This window comes from Oryctolagus cuniculus, chromosome 8, assembly GCF_051225735.1.
Source record: "Oryctolagus cuniculus isolate XC-2025 breed Fujian yellow rabbit chromosome 8, ASM5122573v1, whole genome shotgun sequence".
Lineage (NCBI taxonomy): Eukaryota > Metazoa > Chordata > Mammalia > Lagomorpha > Leporidae > Oryctolagus > Oryctolagus cuniculus.
In genome coordinates, this window is record NC_142874.1 from 112,521,736 (window position 1) to 112,543,731 (window position 21,996).

Below are 21,996 nucleotides of genomic sequence, written 5' to 3' on the forward strand. Positions count from 1 at the left end.
GGTTTTGGAGGCGCTGGACTCCACCCCCCCTTCCTCTCTGTAGGCGCCGCGCTTGGCGCCGTAGCCAATCGTGAGCCACGTCGCGTCGCAGCGACCAATCGAAAAGGTCGGGGGGAGGGAAGTTGAGACGTGCGCTTGGCCACGCCTCCCTCTCTGTTGGAGGGTGGGTAGCTGGTTTTGTTGCTAGCGCTGGGCTCTCCAGGGCTATTCGCCCGTTCTGGTTCAATCCGGTGCCATCGCCTTTGTTTTGAGACTGAGCCTGAGGACGCGAAGCAGAGGAGCAGGCCCCAAACTGAGAGGACTGAGGACGGCGTGCCGATGGGTCTCAGGGTGCGATCTTTGGACCTGGAAGAAAGCGGGAGGGACGAGACGCCGTGCGGTGGAAATCCTGAAGACAAAGTCGAGCTACAAACGAGGGACTTGAGAGGCCTGCGGCTTTCTGAGGCGGAGAAGACATAGGAGCTGTGGGCTGCAGGTGCGTGTTCCGGAGATGCAGAGTGGCGGGCTGGTGAGAGGGGCCGCCGCGTGGAAGCCTCATCCCAGCGCGGAAGTCAGCGAGGGAATGAGATCGGGTGCTTGGGGCTGTGTGGAGCCCACGGCGTAGTGAGGATTCCTCCGTGCGGCCGTGGGGCAGGACGGTGTGGGGTGGGCAAGGGGCGTCGTGTCCAGTCTGGGGAGTGAGAAGATGCGCGAACACTGGTTCAGTCAAGCGCGCCGCGTTTACGCTTCGAGATTCCAGTTTTTCACAGACGGAAACGTTAGGTCAATGTAGGACATTGTTTTTGAGAAAATATTAAATACGTTTGTTTTTCTCTCTGTGTCATTTTGTTTTCAAGCAATAGTGTCTGTAACTTTTATTTCCTTCTCCAGCTCACCGAAACGATTCCAGATCCATGGGCCTAGCGAGGTTTCTGCTTTCTGCTGTTGTGTTCACTTTTGCCCAGATTCTAGCCAAAAATATTCATCTCAAGGTATCACTTGCCCTTATGCTACGCTTCTATCTTAATCCGAGTGACGCTAACAGAGCTTTTGCTTACCTTTTCTTAAGGCATGTACTCTTGAGAGTAGTCCGTGAACTTGAAGTTGGTTGGGGGGGGGGTCGGGGGAGGGGATGCGAGGCAAATGCTGGCTTGGTTTGAGAAGATAGGACCTGAGTTTAAGTAGGGTCAGTTGATGAGACTATTATTAGATGCTTTTCTAATAATGTTCGACCAGTTAATACCTAATTGAGATAAAAACAAAACTTTTCAGTTGTCTTTAAGGAGAAAATTGGTTGCCTTTTTTGTTGCAATAGTTTTCTTGAGATCATTTTCCACAAAACTGATTTAAAATGTACAATTCAGTGGTTTGAACAAATGCACATAGTTGTGCAGCTATCACCGTGGTTAATTTTAGAGCATTTTTACCACCCCAAAAGGAAAATCCCTTCTTACTAGCTGTCTCCTTTCATCCTCCCTCACTCCAGTCCCCAGAAACCACCGGTTTACTTTCTGTAATTTGCTTATTAGGTACAGTTCATGTAAACCATAATATGTTATCTTTTGTGAACATCTTTGATTTGGCAGAATGTTTTCAGGGTTCTTGGTATAGCAAGTTTTCAGTGTGTAATTCCTGTACCTGATGTCATATTCCATTGTGGGGGCTTACCACATTATAATTATCCGTTTATCAGTTGGTAGACATTTAGGTGGTTAACAATTTTTGCTTTCTTAAAAGATTTATTTTTATTTGAGAGGCAGAGTTAGAGACAGAGGGAGAGACAGAGCTTCCATCCGCTGGTTCCAGTATCAACTCATTTTCACAAGTGTGAAGTGAAGTGGTAACTTACTGTGATATTTGCCTTTTTAAGTCCTCAAAAGTCACTAAGGAACCTGTTGGAGGGTGTACCTTGAATACAGAGACAATGTCTATAGTGAGTTTGAGTCTCTGGCACATGTGTTTTGCTGTGCCACAAGTGTTTCTGAAAAAAACTTACTGAAAGTGGGAACGCTTATGGGAAAAATCATTATGGGGTAGACTGATCAAAACCTATGCAAATTGATGATTACCAAAATTAAAAGAAACAGCGATTAGTACCTGAGGGGTACTTTTATCCCTCCCCCCCTTCCATTGAAGATGACTTTAAATGGAGACTGCCATAGCCGACATTACAGAGCTGGGCTGATGGATGTGAGATGCTACAGATGGAACTGAGAGTCCGGGCTGCTGGACTGCTGTTAAAATGGATTCAGAAGTAGTCAGACCTGCTGGGAGCCTGGAGGGGAGTGGAATGTGGCCACCATCTGCCATTCCCTTAACACAGGAGTTGTGAGTGTTGCTGCCAGCTCAGCCTCTGGAGTGATGACAGTTTTTTATTTCCTGCTTAATTGGGTTCCAGTTACTTTTGTTCTCCTAGAAAAGATAAAACAGTGTGGTTCTCACATTATTCTGACAACATGCTCCTAATGATTAATTGCAAAGGAGTTACTGAAAATGGTTTTTTAACATAACAGACACCATAGACTGATTGAATGAAAACAAATCACTCACTTTTATAGAAGCCACAGGAGGTCACTGCACGAAATATTCTTGGTGTACATCTGGGTAAGGAGTATTCAGTCCCTTGTGGAACCATTTGAGTTGTGTATCATTACATTTGTTTCTAATTTCTATATGCTTTCCGTTACTATTGTTTAATTTGTTTTACTGGTGACCTTGACGTGATCCTTTGGTTACAGTGTTGCTTTAGTAGCTTCATATCCGGTGATTAAACCTTTTCACTGCTGTTCACATAATGAACCGCTGTGATTATCAAAAACTTAAATGAGGATATGTAAGAAGTCATAAACATAATTGTGATTCACAAAAGGCGTTGACAACTGTAATTGTTTAAAAATCTCTTTTCAGGAGCTGTTCTCTTGGAGATGTTGATCTTGGAAGATAATTATTGGAAATATGTGGGAAAGGTACTATATCTTTGCTATTAAGAAAATTACTTATTTGGGAGAGAGACAGAAAGCAATCTCCGTCTGCTTTTTCACTCCCCAAATGCCCACAGCAGCTAGGGCTGGGCTGGGTCAGAGCTGAGGGCCAAGAACTCAATCCAGGTCTCCTATGTGGGTGTCAGGAACCCAGGTGCTTAAACCATCAGCTTCCCAGGTTCTGCACTACCAGGAAGCTGGAATCAGGAGCTGGAACTGAGTACTAAACCCAGGCACTCTAGCGTGGGTCACAGCCATCTCAACCAACATCTTTTTTTTTTTTTTTTTTTTAAGATTTTTTTTTATTTATTTGAGAGTTATAGACAGTGAGAGGGAGAGACAGAGAGAAAGGTCTTCCGTCCGCTGGTTCACTCTCCAAATGGCCGCTATGGCCAGAGCTGCGCTGATCCGAATCCAGGAGCTTCTTCTGGGTCTCCCATGTGGGTGCAGGGGCTGAAACACTTGGACCATCTTCTACTGCTTTCCTAGGCCACAGCAGAGAGCTGGACTAGAAGAGGAGCAGCTGGGACTAGAACCGGCGCCATAAGGGGTACTGGTGCCACAGGAGGATGATTAACTTACTGTGTTACGGCCCTGGCCCCTCAACCGACATCTTAATCACTAGACACTCACCCTTATCTTTCAGTTTTAAATATATTACGTATTTTTGCATCTAAAGCAGTGACTTGGAAGTGGAAGATTATTCAAGTAAAAGTGGGTTGATAAAGGCAAAGGCTTTGGTGAAATCTATTTTATGATACAGAGTCTCTAATTTAGGCTGTTGGGGGAGAGAATAATAATAGCTATATTGTATTGTATGTCATTCATTTTGCTAACCTTGTATGAATTATGAGGGTACTTCAAAAAGTGTGGAAAATGGACTTGAAAGATGTTTATTTGGGTGCAAAAGCTTTTGAAATTCACACACAGTTTTTCATAATACACATTTTCTCTGGTTTTTGAGGGCTTCTATTATCTCACAATAACCTTACAAAGCCAATACAGACTTTTTACTTTCTGGGACTGGTTTTTGGAACTATTCTTGTCAAATTCCTGGCTGTTTCTACTAGAAGCTTTCATTTATTGTCTGTATAACTGACACACTCTTGTTTTAGAAAGTCTTGGGGTTTTGAGGTTTTTGGTGACCAAATTTTTAAAAATCCCGAATTTTTTCATTAATTCCTAATTTGGTCTTTGTGCTTTTTGGATATGGATGTGGATTGATCCTCTGTGTTAGTTAACCTTAGTTATAAAACAACACACATTGGGGCTGGTGCTGTGGTGTAGTGGGTAAAGCTGCTGCCTGCAGTGCTGGCATCCCACATGGGGGCCGGTTCAAGTCCTGGCTGCTGCACTTCCAATCTAGCTCTCTGCTATGACCTGGGAAAGCAGTGGAAGATGGTCTAGGTCCTAGGACCGCTGCACCCACATGGGAAACCCAGAAGAAGCTTCAGGCTCCTGGCTTTGAATTGGCAGAGCTCTGGCTGTTGCAGCCAATTGGGGAGTGAACCAGCAGATGGAAGACCTCTCTCTCTCTTTCTGCCTCTCCTTCTCTCGGTGTATAACTCTGAGTTTCAAATAAGTAAATAAATCTTTAAAGAAAAACATACACTTACTTGGCACTTTCTGTGGATCAAGAATCTGCGGGTAAGTTCCTGTGGTTCTGATCTATGGTGTTCTCATGCAGTTGGTGCCTGGAGAGTTGACCTGGTAGCAGTAGGGTACCAGCTTCCAAGCTCTTAACTTAACAAGCCTTGGTTCCATGCTAGCTTTGGTCTGAAGAATTTTATTTCTTTGACATGTGAACTTCATAGGCTGTCTTTGAACTCAGCAGCTGGCCTTCCGCAGAGGGAAAGATGGAAGAGAAAAAGTCCAAGATAGAAGCTTACCTTTTAAAACTCTGGAAGGACATGTCACCTCTGCCTTGCTCTGTTGTTCACAGAGGCTGTCCTAGTACAGGTAGGAAGGGACTGTACAAGGGTGTGGGTATCTAAAGGGGGGACAGTCATTTGGGACACTAACCTGGAGTCTGGCCACCATACTTTAATTAAATACTTTCTTGATTGTGATGGTACTAAGTTGGAAAGACTGAATTTTGTATTTAGTGTTGTTTCAAGGAATGTGGTACAATTACTTATGTGTAAGGAATGTAGTTCAGTTAACTAAATGCAGCATCCTTGAACAGTTTGACCTTTTTCTTTTAAACTTGATTTTTATCCATTATGATGTGTATGTTTTGCAAGTACTTGCATCTCTTCTCCCCCTGTAACCTCTGCCCCCCTTCATGAGAAGTGGACTTTGTCAGACAATCAAAGTATATCTCATAGGCAAAATACTAATTAGTGCCTGGGATTTGTAAACTTTGGAATCTTACCTTTTCATCACCACTCAGAAGTTCTTTGTTAGCAGTAATAACCGTCCTCTTTTTCATCTAATCTCAGTGCTTGTGATAGTTGAAAATCTACTGAATAAGAATAGCAGTACTTACAAAGCAAGGACTAACCAGCATTAGAATATAGTAAGGTATGGTTAACTTCTACTAGGGTTGATGCTAAGAACATGACATCTCCAAGTTAGTGTGAGATAATCTATACAAAGAAGTGTGGGGAGCAACTCGGACTAGACTGTTACTGGAATTAAGACTTATTCTATGCATCTGCTCTCCCACAATATGGCGCTGGGAGAGGAGTAAACAGCTTCTACCCAGCTGCCTCTCACCAACTTGACAAGCTGCAGGAGCTGCTCCTGATTGGAGGAGAGCGGCGTGCTCAGCGTGTGGGCAGCCGAGTTGGGATTGGCGGAGGAGGACTATATAGGAGGAGAGAGACGGCATGGGTGTGTGGGTTGGTTGGAGAGTTCGCGGGGAAGTTCGTTACTTCGTTCTTTCTCATTTCTCTCTACTCATTCTTGCTTTGGGAGTTTGCTGTTTACTTATTCTTACTTTACTATAGAAAGGACTTGTAAAAAAAAAGGGAACAACAAGCGCCCGGTCCGGTGCGGCTCCTCCGCGTGCGGAGGAGCAGCAAGAAGGTATCATATTGTACTTGAAATAATCTTTTAAAAATTGTTTATTTGAATTTATTTGTTTATTTGACAGAGAGAGGCCTCATCGATCTGTTCACTCATCAAACACTCAGGATGGCCAGGGCTGGGCCAGGCTGAAGCCAGGAGTCTGGAACTCCATCCAGGTCTCCCATGTGGTTGGCAGGGACACAGCTACTTGAACCATCACCTGCTGCCTCCCAGGGCATGCATTAGCAGGAAGCTGGAATCTATAGCGGATCTTGGACTTGAACCCAGACATTCTGTTATGCAAGGTATAAGAATCTTTTTTTTTTTTTTTTTTTTTTTTTTAATTTGACAGGTAGAGTTATAGACACTAAGAGAAACAGAGAGAAAGCTCTTCCTTCCATTGGTTCACTCCCCAAATGACTGCCATGGCCGGCACTGCACCAATCCAAAGCCAGGACCCAGGTGCTTCTTCCTGGTCTCCCATGGGGGTGCAGGGGCCCAAGCATTTAGGCCATCCTCCACTGCCCTCCTGGGCCACAGCAGAGAGCTGGACTAGAAGAGGAGCAACTGGAACTAGGCCACAGCGCTGGCCCCCAGAATATTTTTTTTTTTAAGATGTATTTATTTTTTTGAGAGGCATAGTTACAGAGAGAGGGGGAGACAGAGAGAGGGGTCTTCACCTGCTGGTTCACTCCCCAAGTGGCTACAAAGCAGCTGGATCTGCACCTATCAGGAGGAGCCAGGAGCTTCTTCCAGGTCTCCCTCCCTTAGGTGCAGGGACCCAAGCACTTGGGTCATCTTCTGCTGCTTTCCCAGGCCATCAGCCAGAGCTAGATTGGAAGTGGAGCAGCTAGGACTCAAATTGGCACCCATATGGAATGCTGGCACTGCAGGTGGATGCTTAACCTGCTATGCCACAGCCCTGGCCCCAGGTATAAGCATATTTTTTTTATTTTAATTTTTTTTTAAAGATTGATTTATTCACTTTAAAGGCAAAGTTTACAGACAGAGGGAGAAGCAGAGAGAGAGGTCTTCCATCTGCTGGTTCACTCCCCAGTCTTAACTGATGTCCTAACCACTGTATCTGCCCCTGAAATAATCTTTGTTCTTTTCTCCAGTCATTATAATTGGAAGCCTTAACTGCTGTACATTAGAAAATTGAAATTTACGAGCCGGCGCCGTGGCTCAATAGGCTAATCCTCCACCTTGCGGCGCCGGCACACCGGGTTCTAGTCCCGGTTGCCCCTCTTCCAGGCCAGCCCTCTGCTATGGCCAGGGAGTGCAGTGGAGGATGGCCCAGGTGCTTGGGCCCTGCACCCCATGGGAGACCAGGAAAAGCACCTGGATCCTGGCTCCTGCCATCGGATCAGCGCGGTGCGCCGGCTGCAGCGGCGGCCATTGGAGGGTGAACCAACGGCAAAGGAAGACCTTTCTCTCTGTCTCTCTCTCTCACTGTCCACTCTGCCTGTCAAAAAAAAAAAAAAAAAAAATTGAAATTTACTAAAATATAGTTTGTTAATGTACATTTTTAAAGAGCTCAGCAATAAAAACCTTATGAATAGAAATGTCCAATGATTAAACTTTTTCCACTGCTGTTCACATCATGACTGATTGTGATTAATGTATGTGGATGAGGACATTAAAAATAATCAGGAGACTTATGTATGTGCATCTGATCTAATTTTCTGTGCGTTGATTGGCCTATCTGAATGTTTGTCCTTCTAGGAATTAAATCGAAGAGTGTTTTAGAGAACATCATTTGTCAGATTTATTTGATCAAGAATTTGAAGACTTATATAGTAAAGGTAAGGGATTTATAATTTTACTGGTTTTGTCAAAAGCACAGAAAAAGTCACAACTGAGGAAAAAATTGACATTTAGAATGTAGCTAACGTTGGCATAATGTAGACATTATACCCTGAACTAAAAATGTTCCCTTTTTAGCTTTCAAAGTTAGCATTACTATGATTTTCCAAGTTAGAATATTAGATTCAGGACTGATAGTTGAAGGGGAGCTTCTCTTAGAAATACCGACGTAATCCTTTCATCCCCTGATGAGAAACGGTGAGAGCTCCTATCTGCCCAAATGTTGGGGAAGTGGGAACTCCCCATGTGGGCAGCAGGGACCCAGCCACTTGATGCTGCATCTGCTGCCTCCCAAGGTGCACCTCAAGCAGCTGGAATTGAGTGGAGCCGGGACTTGAACTCAGCCACATCAGATATGGGATACACACATTCCAACTGTCTTTTCAACTGCTGTATCAAGTGCCCACCTCCATTGAAATCCTTAGAGGTCTTATGTTCTAGGGTTTATTTTTTTATTTTTTTATTTTTTGACAGGCAGAGTGGACAGTGAGAGAGAGAGACAGAGAGAGAAAGGTCTTCCTTTTGCCGTTGGTTCACCCTCCAATGGCCGCCGCTGCAGCCGGCGCACCGCGCTGATCCGATGGCAGGAGCCAGGATCCAGGTGCTTTTCCTGGTCTCCCATGGGGTGCAGGGCCCAAGCACCTGGGCCATCCTCCACTGCACTCCCTGGCCATAGCAGAGAGCTGGCCTGGAAGAGGGGCAACCGGGACAGAATCCGGCGCCCCAACCGGGACTAGAACCCGGTGTGCCGGCGCCGCAAGGTGGAGGATTAGCCTATTGAGCCGCGGCGCCGGCCTCTAGGGTTTAAATTTACTAAACTATTGGGTATTTTATAAATGACTCTTAGTTACACCAATATCTGACTGTCCTGTATCTTACAGCTTTAGTTAAAGAACAGTAGATGGGAAGGTGGTAGGAAGCTGGACATCACAAATCTCAGTTGTGTCATTGATTAGGCATCTTGTAGACATTTCTCAAATGTGAAGCCTCATTGAAGTGGGAAAATTCTTGGGAATACTCATGTTGACATAAGTTAATTTTCTGTTTCTTAAATTTCTACAAATTTAATGTGCTGTGCTGTTGCTGTGGCACAGTGCGGTAACGCCCTGGCCTGAAGTGCTGGCGTCCCATATGGGCGCCAGTTCTAGTCCTGCTGCTCCTCTTCCGATCCAGCTCTCTGCTATGGCCTGGGAAGGCAGTGGAAGATGGCCCAAATCCTTGGGCCCCTGCACCCACGTGGGAGACCCAGAAGAAGCTCCTGGCTCCTGGCTTCTGGTCAGCGCAGCTCTGGCTGTTGCAGCCATCTGGGGAGTGAACCAGAGCATGGAAGACCTCTCTCTGTCTCTACCTCTCTGTAACTCTTTTGAATAAATAAAATAAATCGTTTAAAAAAATTTGTAGAAACCTGAAAGTTGATATAAATGTTGTTTATAGCCTTTAACAAAAAGATTTATGAATAAATGCAATCAAAAATCATAAAAGATGAATGAAATAGATGCTGCTGTTTGGCCGAACTATAAACATAGTATTGATTACTGTGGAACAAGTCAGATGTTTATACCATACCGTCCTGTACCTTGTTTTTTTATTTGTTTTTAAGATATAGTTATTTGAAAGAGAGAGATGAGCCAACTACTGTTTGACTTCCCGTGATGTGTATTTCGGCCAGGCTGGAGCCAGGAGCCAGGAGATTCTCTAGGTCTCGCACATGGGTGCAGGGTCCCAAATGCTTGGGCTATATTCCGGCTGCTTTTTCCAGGCCGTTAGCAGGGAGCTAGCTGGGAAGTGGAGCAGCTGAGACACGAACCACAGCCATAAGGATGCCAGTGACACAGGTGGAGGCTTTACCCACTATGCCACAATGCCAGTCCTGTGATGGTTTTGTTTCTTTGTTTTTCTTTTTTGTAGAACTTTACTGCTGGAGACCTCAAGGTTGTTGAAAGGAGGGGAGGAGGCCTAATTCTCAAAAGAATGTCTTTAGACCACCTGCAAATCCCAATCTGAAGAATTCTGCATTAAATTATCTCTAAATACTTGTTCTAGCTCCAGTGAGTAGTTCAGTCCTAAAAGTAACATTCTTTCAGAAAAGCTTCGTTTTCATTTGATCTAGGACTAAGCTTGGTTAGTAGTTAACTGACTACTGTGTTATTGAGTTCCTGTCACGTACAGGAGTCCTTGCTTTGCACAGTTGCAGTATGTTATTAGTTATATCAGTTCAGTAAATGATATGAATCCCCCAACATGGTTAACGTTTCAGTTTCACAATATGAGCTGAGAATAGGTGCATAAACTTTGTTATTAGCCATTCATATCATTATGCAAATAAGATATGTGAACTCAGTAACAGAGCATGTTACTTGGTTCACACAGCACAGCAAAGTACATAGTGTGTTGCTTCCTTGTTTTCCAGAGGTTAAATTTATGTGACAGTTGCGCATCAAAAGAGAATTGGTCAACAAAAATGGCAGGTTAGCAAAGAAAAAGTGATAGCTGGAAGTGAACTTGGATGTGATTAGAAAGATGTGAACATAATGACAGCAAAACAAAGATAAGCCAAGGATTAGGCCTACATGAAACTACAGTATGAATTGCTGAAAAAGTCAGATGAATGTAAAAAGAAGAGTTAGGGGCCTGCGCTGTGGCACAGCAGATTCACCCTGGCCTGAAGCTCTGGCATCCCATATGGGTGCCGGTTCTAGTCCCGGCTGCTCCTCTTCTGATCCAGCTCTCTGCTGTGGCCTGGGAAAGCAGTAGATGGCCCAAGTGCTTGGGCCCCTGCACCCGCATGAGAGACCCGGAAGAAGCTCCTGGCTCCTGGCTTCGGATCGCCACAGCTCCGGCTGTTGTGGCCAGTTGGGGAGTGGACCATCAGATGGAAGACTCTCTTTCTCTGCCTTTCCTCTCTGTAACTCTTTCAAATAAAATAAATAAATCTTAAAAAAAAAAAAAAAGGTTAAAGCTGGTTCAACATCTTGTTTAAATTGCACTAGGAATAGAAAGTCACTTTTGGTTGAAATGGAATGCTTATTTTTATGTTGGCTTGAACTAATTAAAGCAAGATTCAATCAGTTTAGCTAACATTCAGACCAAAACTTTCATGTTAGTTGCTACATTGAAAGAAAATGTTGGTAAATATAAGACTGAAAAATAACATTTTCCTGCCACTAGAAGCTGATATCATCAGAGGTCAGCATGGACTGATAATGTTCAGCTTTCTGGTGCAGCTGCAAGCTCAGGTCAAGATGTTCCCATGAAATTTGCACTGTGATTCCAGAATCACAGGCTGTCCTGCTTTGCCAGTAGTCTGAGATCATCCTGCAGGTACAGAGGGAACGTAGTAGAAGATGGAGCTGTCTATGAGAATGTTAGCACGCTGCTATTAAAGAGGCAGCCGTAGTTCTGTAGCCGGGGAAACTTGTTGAAGGTGAACCTGTAGGCATAAATGAGGAAAGTGATTGGGATGCAAAGCATGAGTATGTCTTAGGAAGTGATGTCAACCGAAAACTTGGTATTTAAGAAACTCTCAGAGGTATTTCTTGACACGGAAAGTGCAAAGGATAACATTTTGGAAACTGACCAAACTTGGAAAGGCATAGAGCTGTTTTGCCAGGACATAGAAAAGATGGCAAGTAATGAGAGTTTTTAATCTTTTGACAAATATTAAAGTTTGAACAATCTTAAATTTTCCCATTGAGTAAGAATGCATTGCAGTTTATCCTTGCATGGTCAAAGCCAGGACTGCTAGCGAGTCTACAAACAGCTATGTTTTATCCTTGGAATTAGTTACAATTTTATATTTCCTTTGCAGATTGTCTTTGTATGCTGCTATATCAAAGCTCTGAAATAAAACTTCATGGTATTGAATGTCTTGTTTGCATTTTATTTTTCAAGATTTATTTATCTGAAAGAGGAAAGACAAGCGGGTATCTTCCATCCACTGCCTGCAGCAGTCAGGCCAGGAGCCAGGAACTCAAGCTGGGGCTTCCATGGGCATAGCAAGAACCCAAGTACTTGGGCCATCATCTGCTGCCTCCCAGACACATTAGCAGGAAGCTGTATCACAAACTCTCATACAGGATATAGGCTTGGAGTGTCCCATACTGGTCCCCATAGTGTTTTTCCTAAAAAGGGCTGATGAGTATTTTCGGTTCTGAGGGCTGTCTGATTTCTGTGGCAGCCATTCAGCTCTACCCTCATACAGCAAAAGCAGCCAGAGTCAACACATGAACCACTGAGCATGGACGTGTTTCCATAAACCTTTATTATGGGCACTAGAATGTAAGTTTCATGTAATTTTCAAGTCGTGTGATTCCCTCTCCCCCACTGTTTAAAAATACAAAAACCAGGGTCTTCAGTGGGGGCGGGAGCTTTGTAGTCTGCAGACTTAACGCAAGAGGAACATACACAAACGTTTCATTAGATGATACCAGAAGCCAACCACTGAATAAATCATTACCTTGAGGGAGAGCAGGCACTCCAATGAGCCCTTTTCTCATGTCAGTGCACATTTGCAAGTAGCTGGGACTTTTGGAGGTGGGACAGTAAGATGAGAGTTCACAAGTTTAACATACTCTCTGCTCAAATGATGGTGTCACCTCTAAGTCGCAGATTCTATTTTTAAGAATGCTGCAGTCTGCTGATTTACCTTGAAAATTCTTAACAACCTCCTCAAGGACTAAAGCCAGGAGCTAAGAACTTCCATGTGTAGGGCAGAGACCCAAGCACTTGAGCCATCCCCTGCTGCCTCCAAAGGTGCACGTTAGCAGGAAGTTAGATTCAAGAATGGCGCTGGAACTCGAACCCAGGCACCCCATGTGGGATACAGGTATCCCAACCAGCAGAATCTTCACCATTATACTCCCTAAATCAGGGAATTTTTAAGACTTATTTGAAAGGCAGAGTTAAAGATTTTCCATCCACTGGTTCACTCCCCTAAAAGGCTGCAAAGACCTGGGCTGGGCCAGGACAAAGCCAGGAGCTTCTTCCGGGTCTCCCATTGGTGCAGGGTCCCAAGCAGTTGGGCCATCTTTCTCTGTCTTCCCAGGCACATTAGTGGGGAGATGGATCAGAAGTGGAGCAGCTGGGACACCAACCGGCATCCCACCCGCGCTGCAGGCCGCGGCTTACGCAGCTGTGCCACAGCGTCAGCCCTTAAATCATATTTTTATTGGCAAAGGTAAACTAATTTTGTAGCGTAGCCAGAAAGTGGAAAGCCTTTTAGAACCCATTATAAATTAGCCACTGTAAACTGGTAATCTGCTTGAGTGGGTCTGTTTCGATCCTACATAAACTCACTTTTGTGATTGAACCGCATGTGTAAGATACTGAAAGGGGGCAAACATGTTTCTAGGCTAGTAGTTAAAATGAGAGTTTGCAGTATTTTACTTATCTCTTGGATACAAAAAGGAAACAGTATTTCCAATGAGAGCGTCGTTAAGAAAGGCGACAGGAGGTAAGGGGAAGAGAAATCCATAAATAAGGAGACCGGGGCTCAATTTGCTATTGCACCAAGTGATCGTCCTGGCTTCAATGTAAAATAACTGTAAGCTCAAAGTACACGCAGGCAGTGCACCTCATTAGATTTCCGTCTCCGGGGAAGCTAGATGGCCCAGTGGCCGTGGGCGAGCGCATCAAAGGATACTAACACCTCGCCCCTCTCTGCCTCACTGCGGAGGCCAAGTGTGTCCAGGATACCCTGTGGACGTGGCCGGATCGTTTGGCTTTATGTAAGTTCTCAAAACACAAGACAATAGAACGCTGTAAGCCGTATCAAGGACCCAGTCGACTACAAACTGCAATAAGGAGGTCCTTGCAGCCCGGTTTTCGCGTGGACTGGTGCTGGCAGTGTCGCCAAAGGCTGCTGACGCCTCACAGGACCAGCGCTACGTGGCGTTCCTGTGGGCCCCGACCGTTCCTCAGCCAGCTGGGAACGCCCCCGCAGGCCTCTGTCTTTTGCTCGTGGTCCTGGCTACCGCACCCTACGCGCAGTCCAGCAGAAAAAAGGTCGCCAGTGTCGCGTGCGCGAGGACGCGAGGCACCGCAGGGAATCGCACCGCTGCCCCGCCCCGCCGGCCACCGCTCCCGGAAGTGCCGTGGCGGGCCGTACGCCGGGGAGGGCGGGGCGAGACGTGTACCCGGAAGTGCCGGCCAGCCGGCAGGCGGGGCTGCGGCTGCCACGTTGGAGCGGAACGTGGAGGTGGCCCTGGGCCCGGGAGGAGGGGCGGCGGCGAATTCTGGGAGAGTCCAACGGGCGCCGCGCTAAGACGAGAGCTGATCGCCAAGGGTCTCCGCCAGGTGTGGCCGCCTGCTGTCTCCGCCGGCTGTCGAGCTTAGAGGTAGGGTCCGAGCCGAAGCTGGGACCCCGGCCTCTGTCTCTGCTGGCCCCCGCCAGCCTGAGGCCCGGTCTCCGGTGACGGCGCGCCCCTGGGGCTGCTTTCGGGCCCGGCGGGACCACGCCTGGCGTCGGGACCCCTTCGGTGATCGCGGCCGTCGGCGTCCGCCGGCGTTTCCGCCGCTGGGCAGGCGCCGGCCCGAGGCTCAGCCGGGCGGTGCTGCCGGGGAGTCGCGGCCGGGCTGGTCACTGCACTTTGAGCTCAGGAGACCTTCAGACCCTTGGCGCACAAAAGAGGTGCGGTCTCCAAGGGCGAGGAGAGGAAACAAACCTCAGGATTCCTTCCGGCGGCTGGGATTAGAATTTCTTGTTTGTGTTTGAACTGATGCCAGGTTTAAAGGTTCGTAGGTTTGGACTGAAGGCTGCTTGTCATTTTAACCGGGATTGGATTATTTTAAGGACAATAGTCGCCAGTCGCAGCCTATACTTGGAAGGAAGTCTCGTGAAGTAGTTTTGCTACTAAGTTGTAACAATAAGAAATTAAATTATAAGGCGCTTGTAAAAAAAATCAAAGTACTTGTATTGTCTGGACGATGTGGGCGTTGTTATAAACTTTTGAGTAAACTGGGAGGACGAAGGTCTTTGAAGTTGCAGGGCTGCGATGGTTTGTGTGACAGATCCTTCCTCATAAACTTAGCGACAGAGAACTGAAGTTCAGTTTTCTCTGTCGGAAGTTGTAACGATTCGTCTATTTTTAGAGGTTTGTCCTTGTTCTCTAATATCCTCTGTTTTCCCTCCATCCTGATTATTCAAGAGGTGGTCAACGTAGGCTCTCCTTTTCTAGTGGTTCCTGTCTGCTCCTTCTCGTTACCCCATAATTACCTCTCTGAGAAAGGCTTGTAGACCTGGAGAACTTCGGGGTAACTTGAAATGTTTTTGTAGTTGTGAATTTCTGTTGCACACATTCACAGTTGTTTGGGACATGAGGAATTTTGAGGTGCATTTAGAATTATACTGCCTAATTTTATGTGAACAGGTTCATTTCTGAAATTAACGTTAAGAATACAAAGAAATTTGTGAACTGTGAATAGCAGCGATTCTCGAACTTTTTGGAATTCCACTCCTTTTTGAGACTCTAATGAAACACTGGATCATTTTTCCAGAAAAATGTGTGTATAGGCACACACACACATTTGCTAGTTTCATGAGGTTTACAAATCCCAAATTAAAAATTCTTGTGAAGTCACAATGTTGTTAAAGTTTTTTTATATTGTTTTTAAAAATGTTGCCATTATTAGGTTAATTTCAGTTAAAAAAAGTTTTGATACTGCAGATTATTTTGACACCTTAATAATGCAGTGTGACCAGTGAGCAGTTTTCTTTGACTTGGTTAGTTGCCTGAGATGTGCCTACAACATTGATGATTCTGTTGAACAAATGTCATCCTTAATGAGATGTTTTGCCCACAGAAGGTGGGTTTTTACTAAAGGCAATGTCAAAAGACACTAAAGATATGCAGTTTCCCCATAATATGCATTTCCCCTGAATTTTAAGGGATATATGGATTTCAAAATTGTTTATGCCAAAATAAATTTATTGTTTAATATTTTTTTAATGAACTTCTTGAGGACTCTCCTCATTTCTAGGTTTGGGAGTCTGAGGTTCCAATTCTGTTCTTTCACTTTTTCCTTACTGAGGTCTGTGTCAGCTCCAATTATAGCATTGCAAAGTACTCTTGGGTTTTAACATTACTTCACAAAATTTGCATTTTAATAAAATGAGCAGAAAGAAAAGTTTTCACTTACGTGAATGCAGTTGTGGAGAGAAAGATAAATGAAAAAGAGAGTTCTTGTCTAGAACATAAACTTTTTTTTAAAAAAAGATTTATTTATTTGAAAGTCAGTTACACAGAGGAAGAAGGAGAGGCAGAGAGTGAGAGAGAGAGAGAGAGGTCTTCCATCTACTGGTTCACTCCCCAGTGGCTGGAGCTGCACCAGTCTGAAGCCAGGAGCTGGGAACTTCCTCTGGGTCTCCCATGCGGGTGCAGGGGCCCAAGGACTGGGGCCATCTTCTGCTTTTCAGGGCCATAGCAGAGAGCTGGATCAGAAGTGGAGCAGCAGGGACTTGAACCAGTGTCCATATGCGATGCCGGCGCTTCAGGCCAGGGCGTTAACCCACTGCACCATAGCATCGCTGTCATTATCTTTGTTTTACTGAGGATGGAGCCAAGACACAGAAAAGTAACGTTTCATGACCAAAGTGAGAGCGAGGTGTTCCAGTGAATGGTATTGGCTTCAGGCCCTGGGCTTTAGCAGCTGCGCTGTAGATACTGTCTTGTAGATGATGGATGTGAGCAAACCACAGTCCTCACAATTTGCTCTTTATATTTTCATAGTGAGTCTTGAATGAAACGAGCATGTGTATTGTGAATTCTAATCACATGTTTTAAAAATTACAAAGTTTCTAAAGCAAGTCTTGGGAAGATATGATTTAATTTAAACCTTAACGTTTTCAGGAAAATCATTTATGACTGAGTGGATGATCCTCTCAAAGAGAAGGAAATACACGTGTGTCTCAACTTACATTTTTATAGCATTCTTCGTAATTTTGAGAATGATTGTAGCAGGTAGATTATGGCACTGTTTTTTAATTAGATTCAGATCATATAATATAGTTCTAAGCCATTGTGTGGCGATTTATCTTTTCAGTTAGCACCGAGGCCTGGTATTCTGTACAGATTAGTAAGTGGAACTGCTTCTAGTGGAACACTGAGTACTAGGGCTAAGAAATAAATTCATAAATGCTTTGAATTGACACTTAACCAATTTGTGTTCTTATAAACTTGTCTCTGTCTTTCAGTACATGTTACACATTAACTAAGTGTTCAAGAATTAGGTAGCCCTTGTACCTTTGCACTGGAGATAGTGCAATGCTATTCAATTTTTTTTTTTAATTTAGTTATTTTGGTTTTCACCTTTAGAAATTCTGAAGGCATCTGTAATCTATTTTCCCCCTAACAGTTTTTCTCCCTATTTTTTTTTAAATATTTTTTATTTATTTTATTTGAAAGGCAAAGTTACAGAGAGGCAGAGGGAGAGAAAAAGAGAGAGAGCGAGCGAGCTAGATCTGAAGTGGAGCAGCCAGGACTCAAACTGGTGTCCATATGGGATATACACTGCAGGCGACGGCTTTACCTGTTCTGCCACAGAGCCGACTCACCTTCCTCATTTTTTTTTTTTTACAGGCAGAGTTAGACAGTGAGAGAGAGAGAGAGAAAGGTCTTCCCTCTGTTGGTTCACCCCCCAAATGGCCACTACAGCAGGCGGGCTACGCCAACCCGAAGCCAGGAGCCAGGTGCTTCCTCCTGGTCTCCCATGCGGGTGCAAGGCCCAAGTACTTGGGCCATCCTCCACTGCCTTCCTGGGCCACAGCAGAGAGCTGGACTGGAAGTGGAGCAACTGGGACAGAATCCGACGCCCTGACCGGGACTAGAACCCGGTGTGCCGGTGCTGCAGGCGGAGGATTAGCCTTTTGAGCCGCGGCGCCGGCCCCTGCATATTTCAGAGCTAGATATTTTTCCCTCCTGAGTAAGCTTAGTTATGAAGTTTTCTTGATTAATTTCCTGATACCAATAATTTTTTAAAATAGCAAACATACTAAAACACTAGCCTGTGTACTAGGCACATTGGCTCTGTATAAAATATGTGATCTCATTTAAACCTCACAACATCCCATGAGTTAGTCACTCTTATTCTCATTTTACAAATGTAGGAACTGGGCCTCAGAGAGCTTGATAATGTATCCAAGGTAGCAGACCTGGTAAGTAGCAGAGCCAGTGGTCAAATTGAGGGTTGACTCCAGAGACCATGGTGTTGACCATGTGATACAGTGTCCTAATTCTACAGCTTCTAAAATGCATCTTTTTCACTCTTAACTTCAGTTATGTATGGTAGTGCTTTGTCCGTAATCATTTTTTCTAAATGTTAATATTCCTTCTTTATTAATCTGTATTAATCAGCTTTTTGTTACAAAAATGAAATACCAGAAGCATCTAAGTTTATAAAGGAAAAGGGTTTAAGGTTCTGGTGCTTCAAATCTAAGGTCTAGCAACTCCATTGGTTTGGCCACTGATGATGGTGGTGGCACAGAGCGTCACGTGGCAGGCGGCAAATTGTGTGTGTGTATTTTTGCAGTCTCTTACAAAGCCACCAGGGTTTAATCATGGGACTGCATCCTAATGAGCCATTCCAAGCCAGTCACCCCTCTACATTTGCACCTCCAAACACCATAATTGGATTGAGTTTCTGTCCTCTTACTATGATTAGCATAAGACTTTGGGAACCAAACTTTTAATGCCCCAAGATGTTTTATTATTATTATTATTACTTCTTCTTTTTTTTTTTTTTTTTTTTTTTTTTTTTTTTTTTTTTTTGACAGGCAGAGTGGATAGTGAGAGAGAGAGACAGAGAGAAAGGTCTTCCTTTGCCGTTGGTTCACCCTCCAATGGCCGCTGCGGCCGGCGTGCTGCGGCCAGCGCACCGCGCTGATCCGAAGGCAGGAGCCAGGTGTTTCTCCTGGTCTCCCATGGGGTGCAGGGCCCAAGCACTTGGGCCATCCTCCACTGCCTTCCCGGGCCACAGCAGAGAGCTGGCCTGGAAGAGGGGCAACCGGAACAGAATCCGGGGCCCCGACTGGGACTAGAACCCCGTGTGCCGGGGCCACTAGGTGGAGGATTAGCCTAGTGAGCCGCAGTGCCGACCTATTATTACTCTTTATCTGCGGGCCAGAGCAGGACATGGGGTCCTGGGACCTGGCTGCCAGCAGCCCCCATCTGTCCCTGGGATGACACATCCCTCCCGGCACCCTGAGCCCACACCTTCTCCAAACCTGCTGCTCTCCAGATCCCTCCTGCAAGCATCCTGATGCCCAGCCGAGTGCCCACGCTGTCCTGTGCCAGTCCTGCCTCTTCTGGGCCTGCCCCATCTCATGTGGGAGCCATCAGCGGACTTGGACTGGGGCAGAGGCAAGCGGAGTGGCCGCTCAGCATTTAAAGGCTTAGTACGAGTCAGCAGAACGGGAAGTGAGGCAGTCAGGGCTGACACGGACCCCACATTCCTCGTTGCTCTTACCCTGACGTCCAGAACACACAGTCCTCCTGAGCGGCTTTCACTGATTCCTCTTGCACAGTGCAGCCCCGCACCATCACTCAGCCACACAGGCCCAGGAGGGTCCTCCCACAGCCAGAGCTGCCCTGCTTCTCCCAGACTCCCCAGGATAAGGGCCCAGCCCCTCAGCCTGGCCCCACGGTGGCCTCCTCACAGGCAACGCTGGGCGTTCTGGCCCTGAGCTCCCCACACTCACGGGCAACCTTTCAGTCTTCCTGGTGTGGACACAATGTTCCCTCTTCCTAAACCTAGCGGGCTCCCTGCTTTGGGCCCCCACGGTGTCTGAGCAACACCCACGGTGGCACATTTCCCTGTGGAGCCTGTGGTGCAGCTTGATGACTGAGAGGTGGGGGGAAGGAGGGTTGAGGCACAGCAACAAGTGGAGTGTGAGCTGCTGTCTGCCTGAAACCCACCCACAAAGCTTAGGTGCTTCCTCCAATGCTGGTGCAACTCCCAGAAGTCCTCCACGACTCCCATGCCACACATGCCCTAGGCTCCCTCCACCATGGGCTTTGTCACCTGTGCTTGACCTTGTACAGTTACCTGCTACCCCCATCACACTGTGAGCCCCTAAGCCAGAGATCTGCTTCCTCGGGACAGGCCTTCCCCAGGCAAACAGCCTGTAGGCTACAGCTCGTCCTGGGTGAGAAGGCAAAGGGTAGGGGCTGGGTTGCTGCCCCGACTCCTTCTCATACCTGCTGTGTGATCCTGGACCACCCCATGGTCTTCTCTGTGTCGTCCTCTTCCCCACTGAGCAGGGAGGCAGTGAGCACTCTGCTGTTGGAGGATTCAAGCCCAGCTGCCATCCAGTCCACCAGGGCTCTAGTGCAGCTGAGCAAAGTCTGGAGTTTGAATTTGATCTACACACTCCTTGCCACTCAGCATCACAGAAGTCCATGGTGGTGGAGCCCCTGCCCTGTGCCCAGACCCCACAGCTGGGAGCTCCCCTCCCACCTGATGGGGGACTTTTGACATCAGAAGTAATACCCAAACCCCGGCTTCTATGATATAAAAAAAGAATGCCTGAACTTATTGGAAGTAACAACTAAGAGCTTGGACCTTGGAACTAAACTTCTAAGTTTAAATCTTGGCTCTGCTCCTTGCTAGCATGTACTGATTCTCTTAACTTCCTTGCTTTAATTTTATAATCTGAAAAAATCTTCAAATATAAATAAACAGTTTGAATGTATAAGATCCAGGGCATATTATTAATGTCAGGCCCTCCTAAGGGAGCTGGCAAAAGTAGCATTATAGCACATTGAGTATGTTTAACTACAGACAGACCTGATATTAAAACAAAAGTGGGAACAGAGAAGAAGAAATACAATGTAAATGTTCAATAACATAGGAATTTGGTTAAACAACTAATAAAGAGAACTAGAAACAAAACTGAGTTAGAAGAGGTTTATGGATTACTATCTCTATAGTGGTTGGGAGTCAAAGAACACCCTTTAAAGCTGACAAATCAGTTAGTAGCAGTATAAGCCTGTTTAACAGTACAAAAGTAAACACTGGGAAAGATAATATCATTGACTCTAACTGTAGTGGAAGAAGGGCAGTGAGATTATACAGACTACTTTCATTCGTACTATTGGTAGGGAGTCAGTTGTTAACTGTGTAAAGAAATAGAGGATTAATGGCATTAAGTAACATTTATTTATTTATTTATTTATTTATTTTTTTTTTGACAGGCAGAGTGGACAGTGAGAGAGAGAGACAGAGAGAGAAAGGTCTTCCTTTGCCGCTGGTTCACCCTCCAATGGCCGCCGCTGCAGCCGGCGCACCGCGCTGATCCTGGCAGGAGCCAGGAGCCAGGTGCTTTTCCTGGTCTCCCATGGGGTGCAGGGCCCAAGCACCTGGGCCATCCTCCACTGCACTCCCTGGCCATAGCAGAGAGCTGGCCTGGAAGAGGGGCAACCGGGACAGAATCCGGTGCCCCAACCGGGACTAGAACCCGGTGTGCCGGCGCCGCAAGGTGGAGGATTAGCCTATTGAGCCACGGCGCCGGCTCTAAGTAACATTATTTAAAATTATAAAGTTAGAACCAGAGGTGTATATTAGGAAAAATGCAAATATCTCGATTATCAGGAAAACGTTTACACCCGGGGCCGGCGCCGTGGCGCAGTAGATTAATCCTCTGCCTGCAGCGCTAGCACCCCATATGGGCGCCGGTTCGAGTCCCGGCTTCTCCTCTTCCAATCCAGCTCTCTGCTATAGCCTGGGAAAGCAGTAGAAGATGACCCAAGTCCTTGGGCCCCTGCACCCGCATGGGAGACCAGAAGACGCACCTGACTCCTGGCTTTGGCTAGGCACAGCTCCGGCTATTGCTGCCATCTGGGGAGTGAATCAACGGAAGGAAGACCTTTCTTTCTATCTCTCCCCATCACTGTCTGTAACTCTGCATCTCAAATAAATAAATAAATCTTTAAAAAAAAAGTTTACACCGAATGAAAATAGACAACAGCAAAAGATTTTTAAATATTTTAAATTTTAAAAATTTTTAAAAATTGAAAAGGGTAGAAGTATGTGTGGAAAAAGCAAATAAAGAAAGCTAGGGAATTGATCTTAATGTTTGACAGGGTAGAATTCAGGCCAAAGGCATTATGTGAAACAAAGATTCTTAATAAATGTGCATTTGACAGTGAATATTTAATGCTATGAA

The 21,996-nt window shown here is 45.7% G+C and overlaps 2 protein-coding genes across 68 annotated transcripts in view; both read left to right on the top strand.

Moving 5' to 3' along the window:
- Positions 1-8: 8 nt before the first annotated feature.
- Positions 9-11,702, top strand: LOC127483186 (uncharacterized). Of its 18 annotated transcripts, none has more exons than XR_016212464.1 (8): positions 150-475; positions 871-971; positions 2,116-2,307; positions 2,887-2,945; positions 4,775-4,919; positions 6,058-6,277; positions 7,698-7,777; positions 9,747-11,702. XR_016212464.1 is itself a non-coding variant. In XM_089303174.1 (6 exons), exons 1-6 carry the CDS (start codon positions 686-688, stop codon positions 8,951-8,953), a joined length of 564 nt encoding a protein of 187 aa, XP_089159300.1. In that variant the 5' UTR covers positions 553-685; the 3' UTR covers positions 8,954-9,871. The 18 variants fall into 18 exon arrangements, 2 of the variants coding, with proteins under 2 accessions (XP_089159300.1, XP_051675607.3); XR_016212465.1 differs by having other exon boundaries at positions 4,795-4,919; XR_007909208.3 differs by lacking the exon at positions 2,116-2,307 and having other exon boundaries at positions 9-475; positions 4,792-4,919.
- Positions 11,703-13,949: 2,247 nt separating this feature from the next.
- Positions 13,950-21,996, top strand: part of SEC31A (SEC31 homolog A, COPII component) — a 90,426-nt gene continuing 82,379 nt past the window's right edge. For 30 of the 50 annotated variants that reach the window (XM_008267663.5, XM_008267665.5, XM_008267667.5 and 27 more), the window contains exon 1: positions 13,950-14,173. The gene's annotated coding sequence lies outside the window, so the exon portion shown is untranslated. The remainder of the gene's footprint in view (positions 14,174-21,996) is intronic. The other 20 variants (XM_008267664.5, XM_089303165.1, XM_089303167.1 and 17 more) reach the window with 1 other exon arrangement.

What these genes read in the sequence shown, in the direction of transcription:
- LOC127483186 (XM_051819647.3), top strand. Translation starts at nt 686, where the DNA reads ATGCGCGAACACTGGTTCAGTCAAGCGCGCCGCGTTTACGCTTCGAGA. An exon ending in GACGGAAACGTTAGGTCAAT is followed by an intron (nt 769 to 870) that starts GTAGGACATTGT and finishes TTCCTTCTCCAG; the next exon opens with CTCACCGAAACGATTCCAGA. An exon ending in CAGACATTCTGTTATGCAAG is followed by an intron (nt 6,278 to 7,697) that starts GTATAAGAATCT and finishes TTGTCCTTCTAG; the next exon opens with GAATTAAATCGAAGAGTGTT.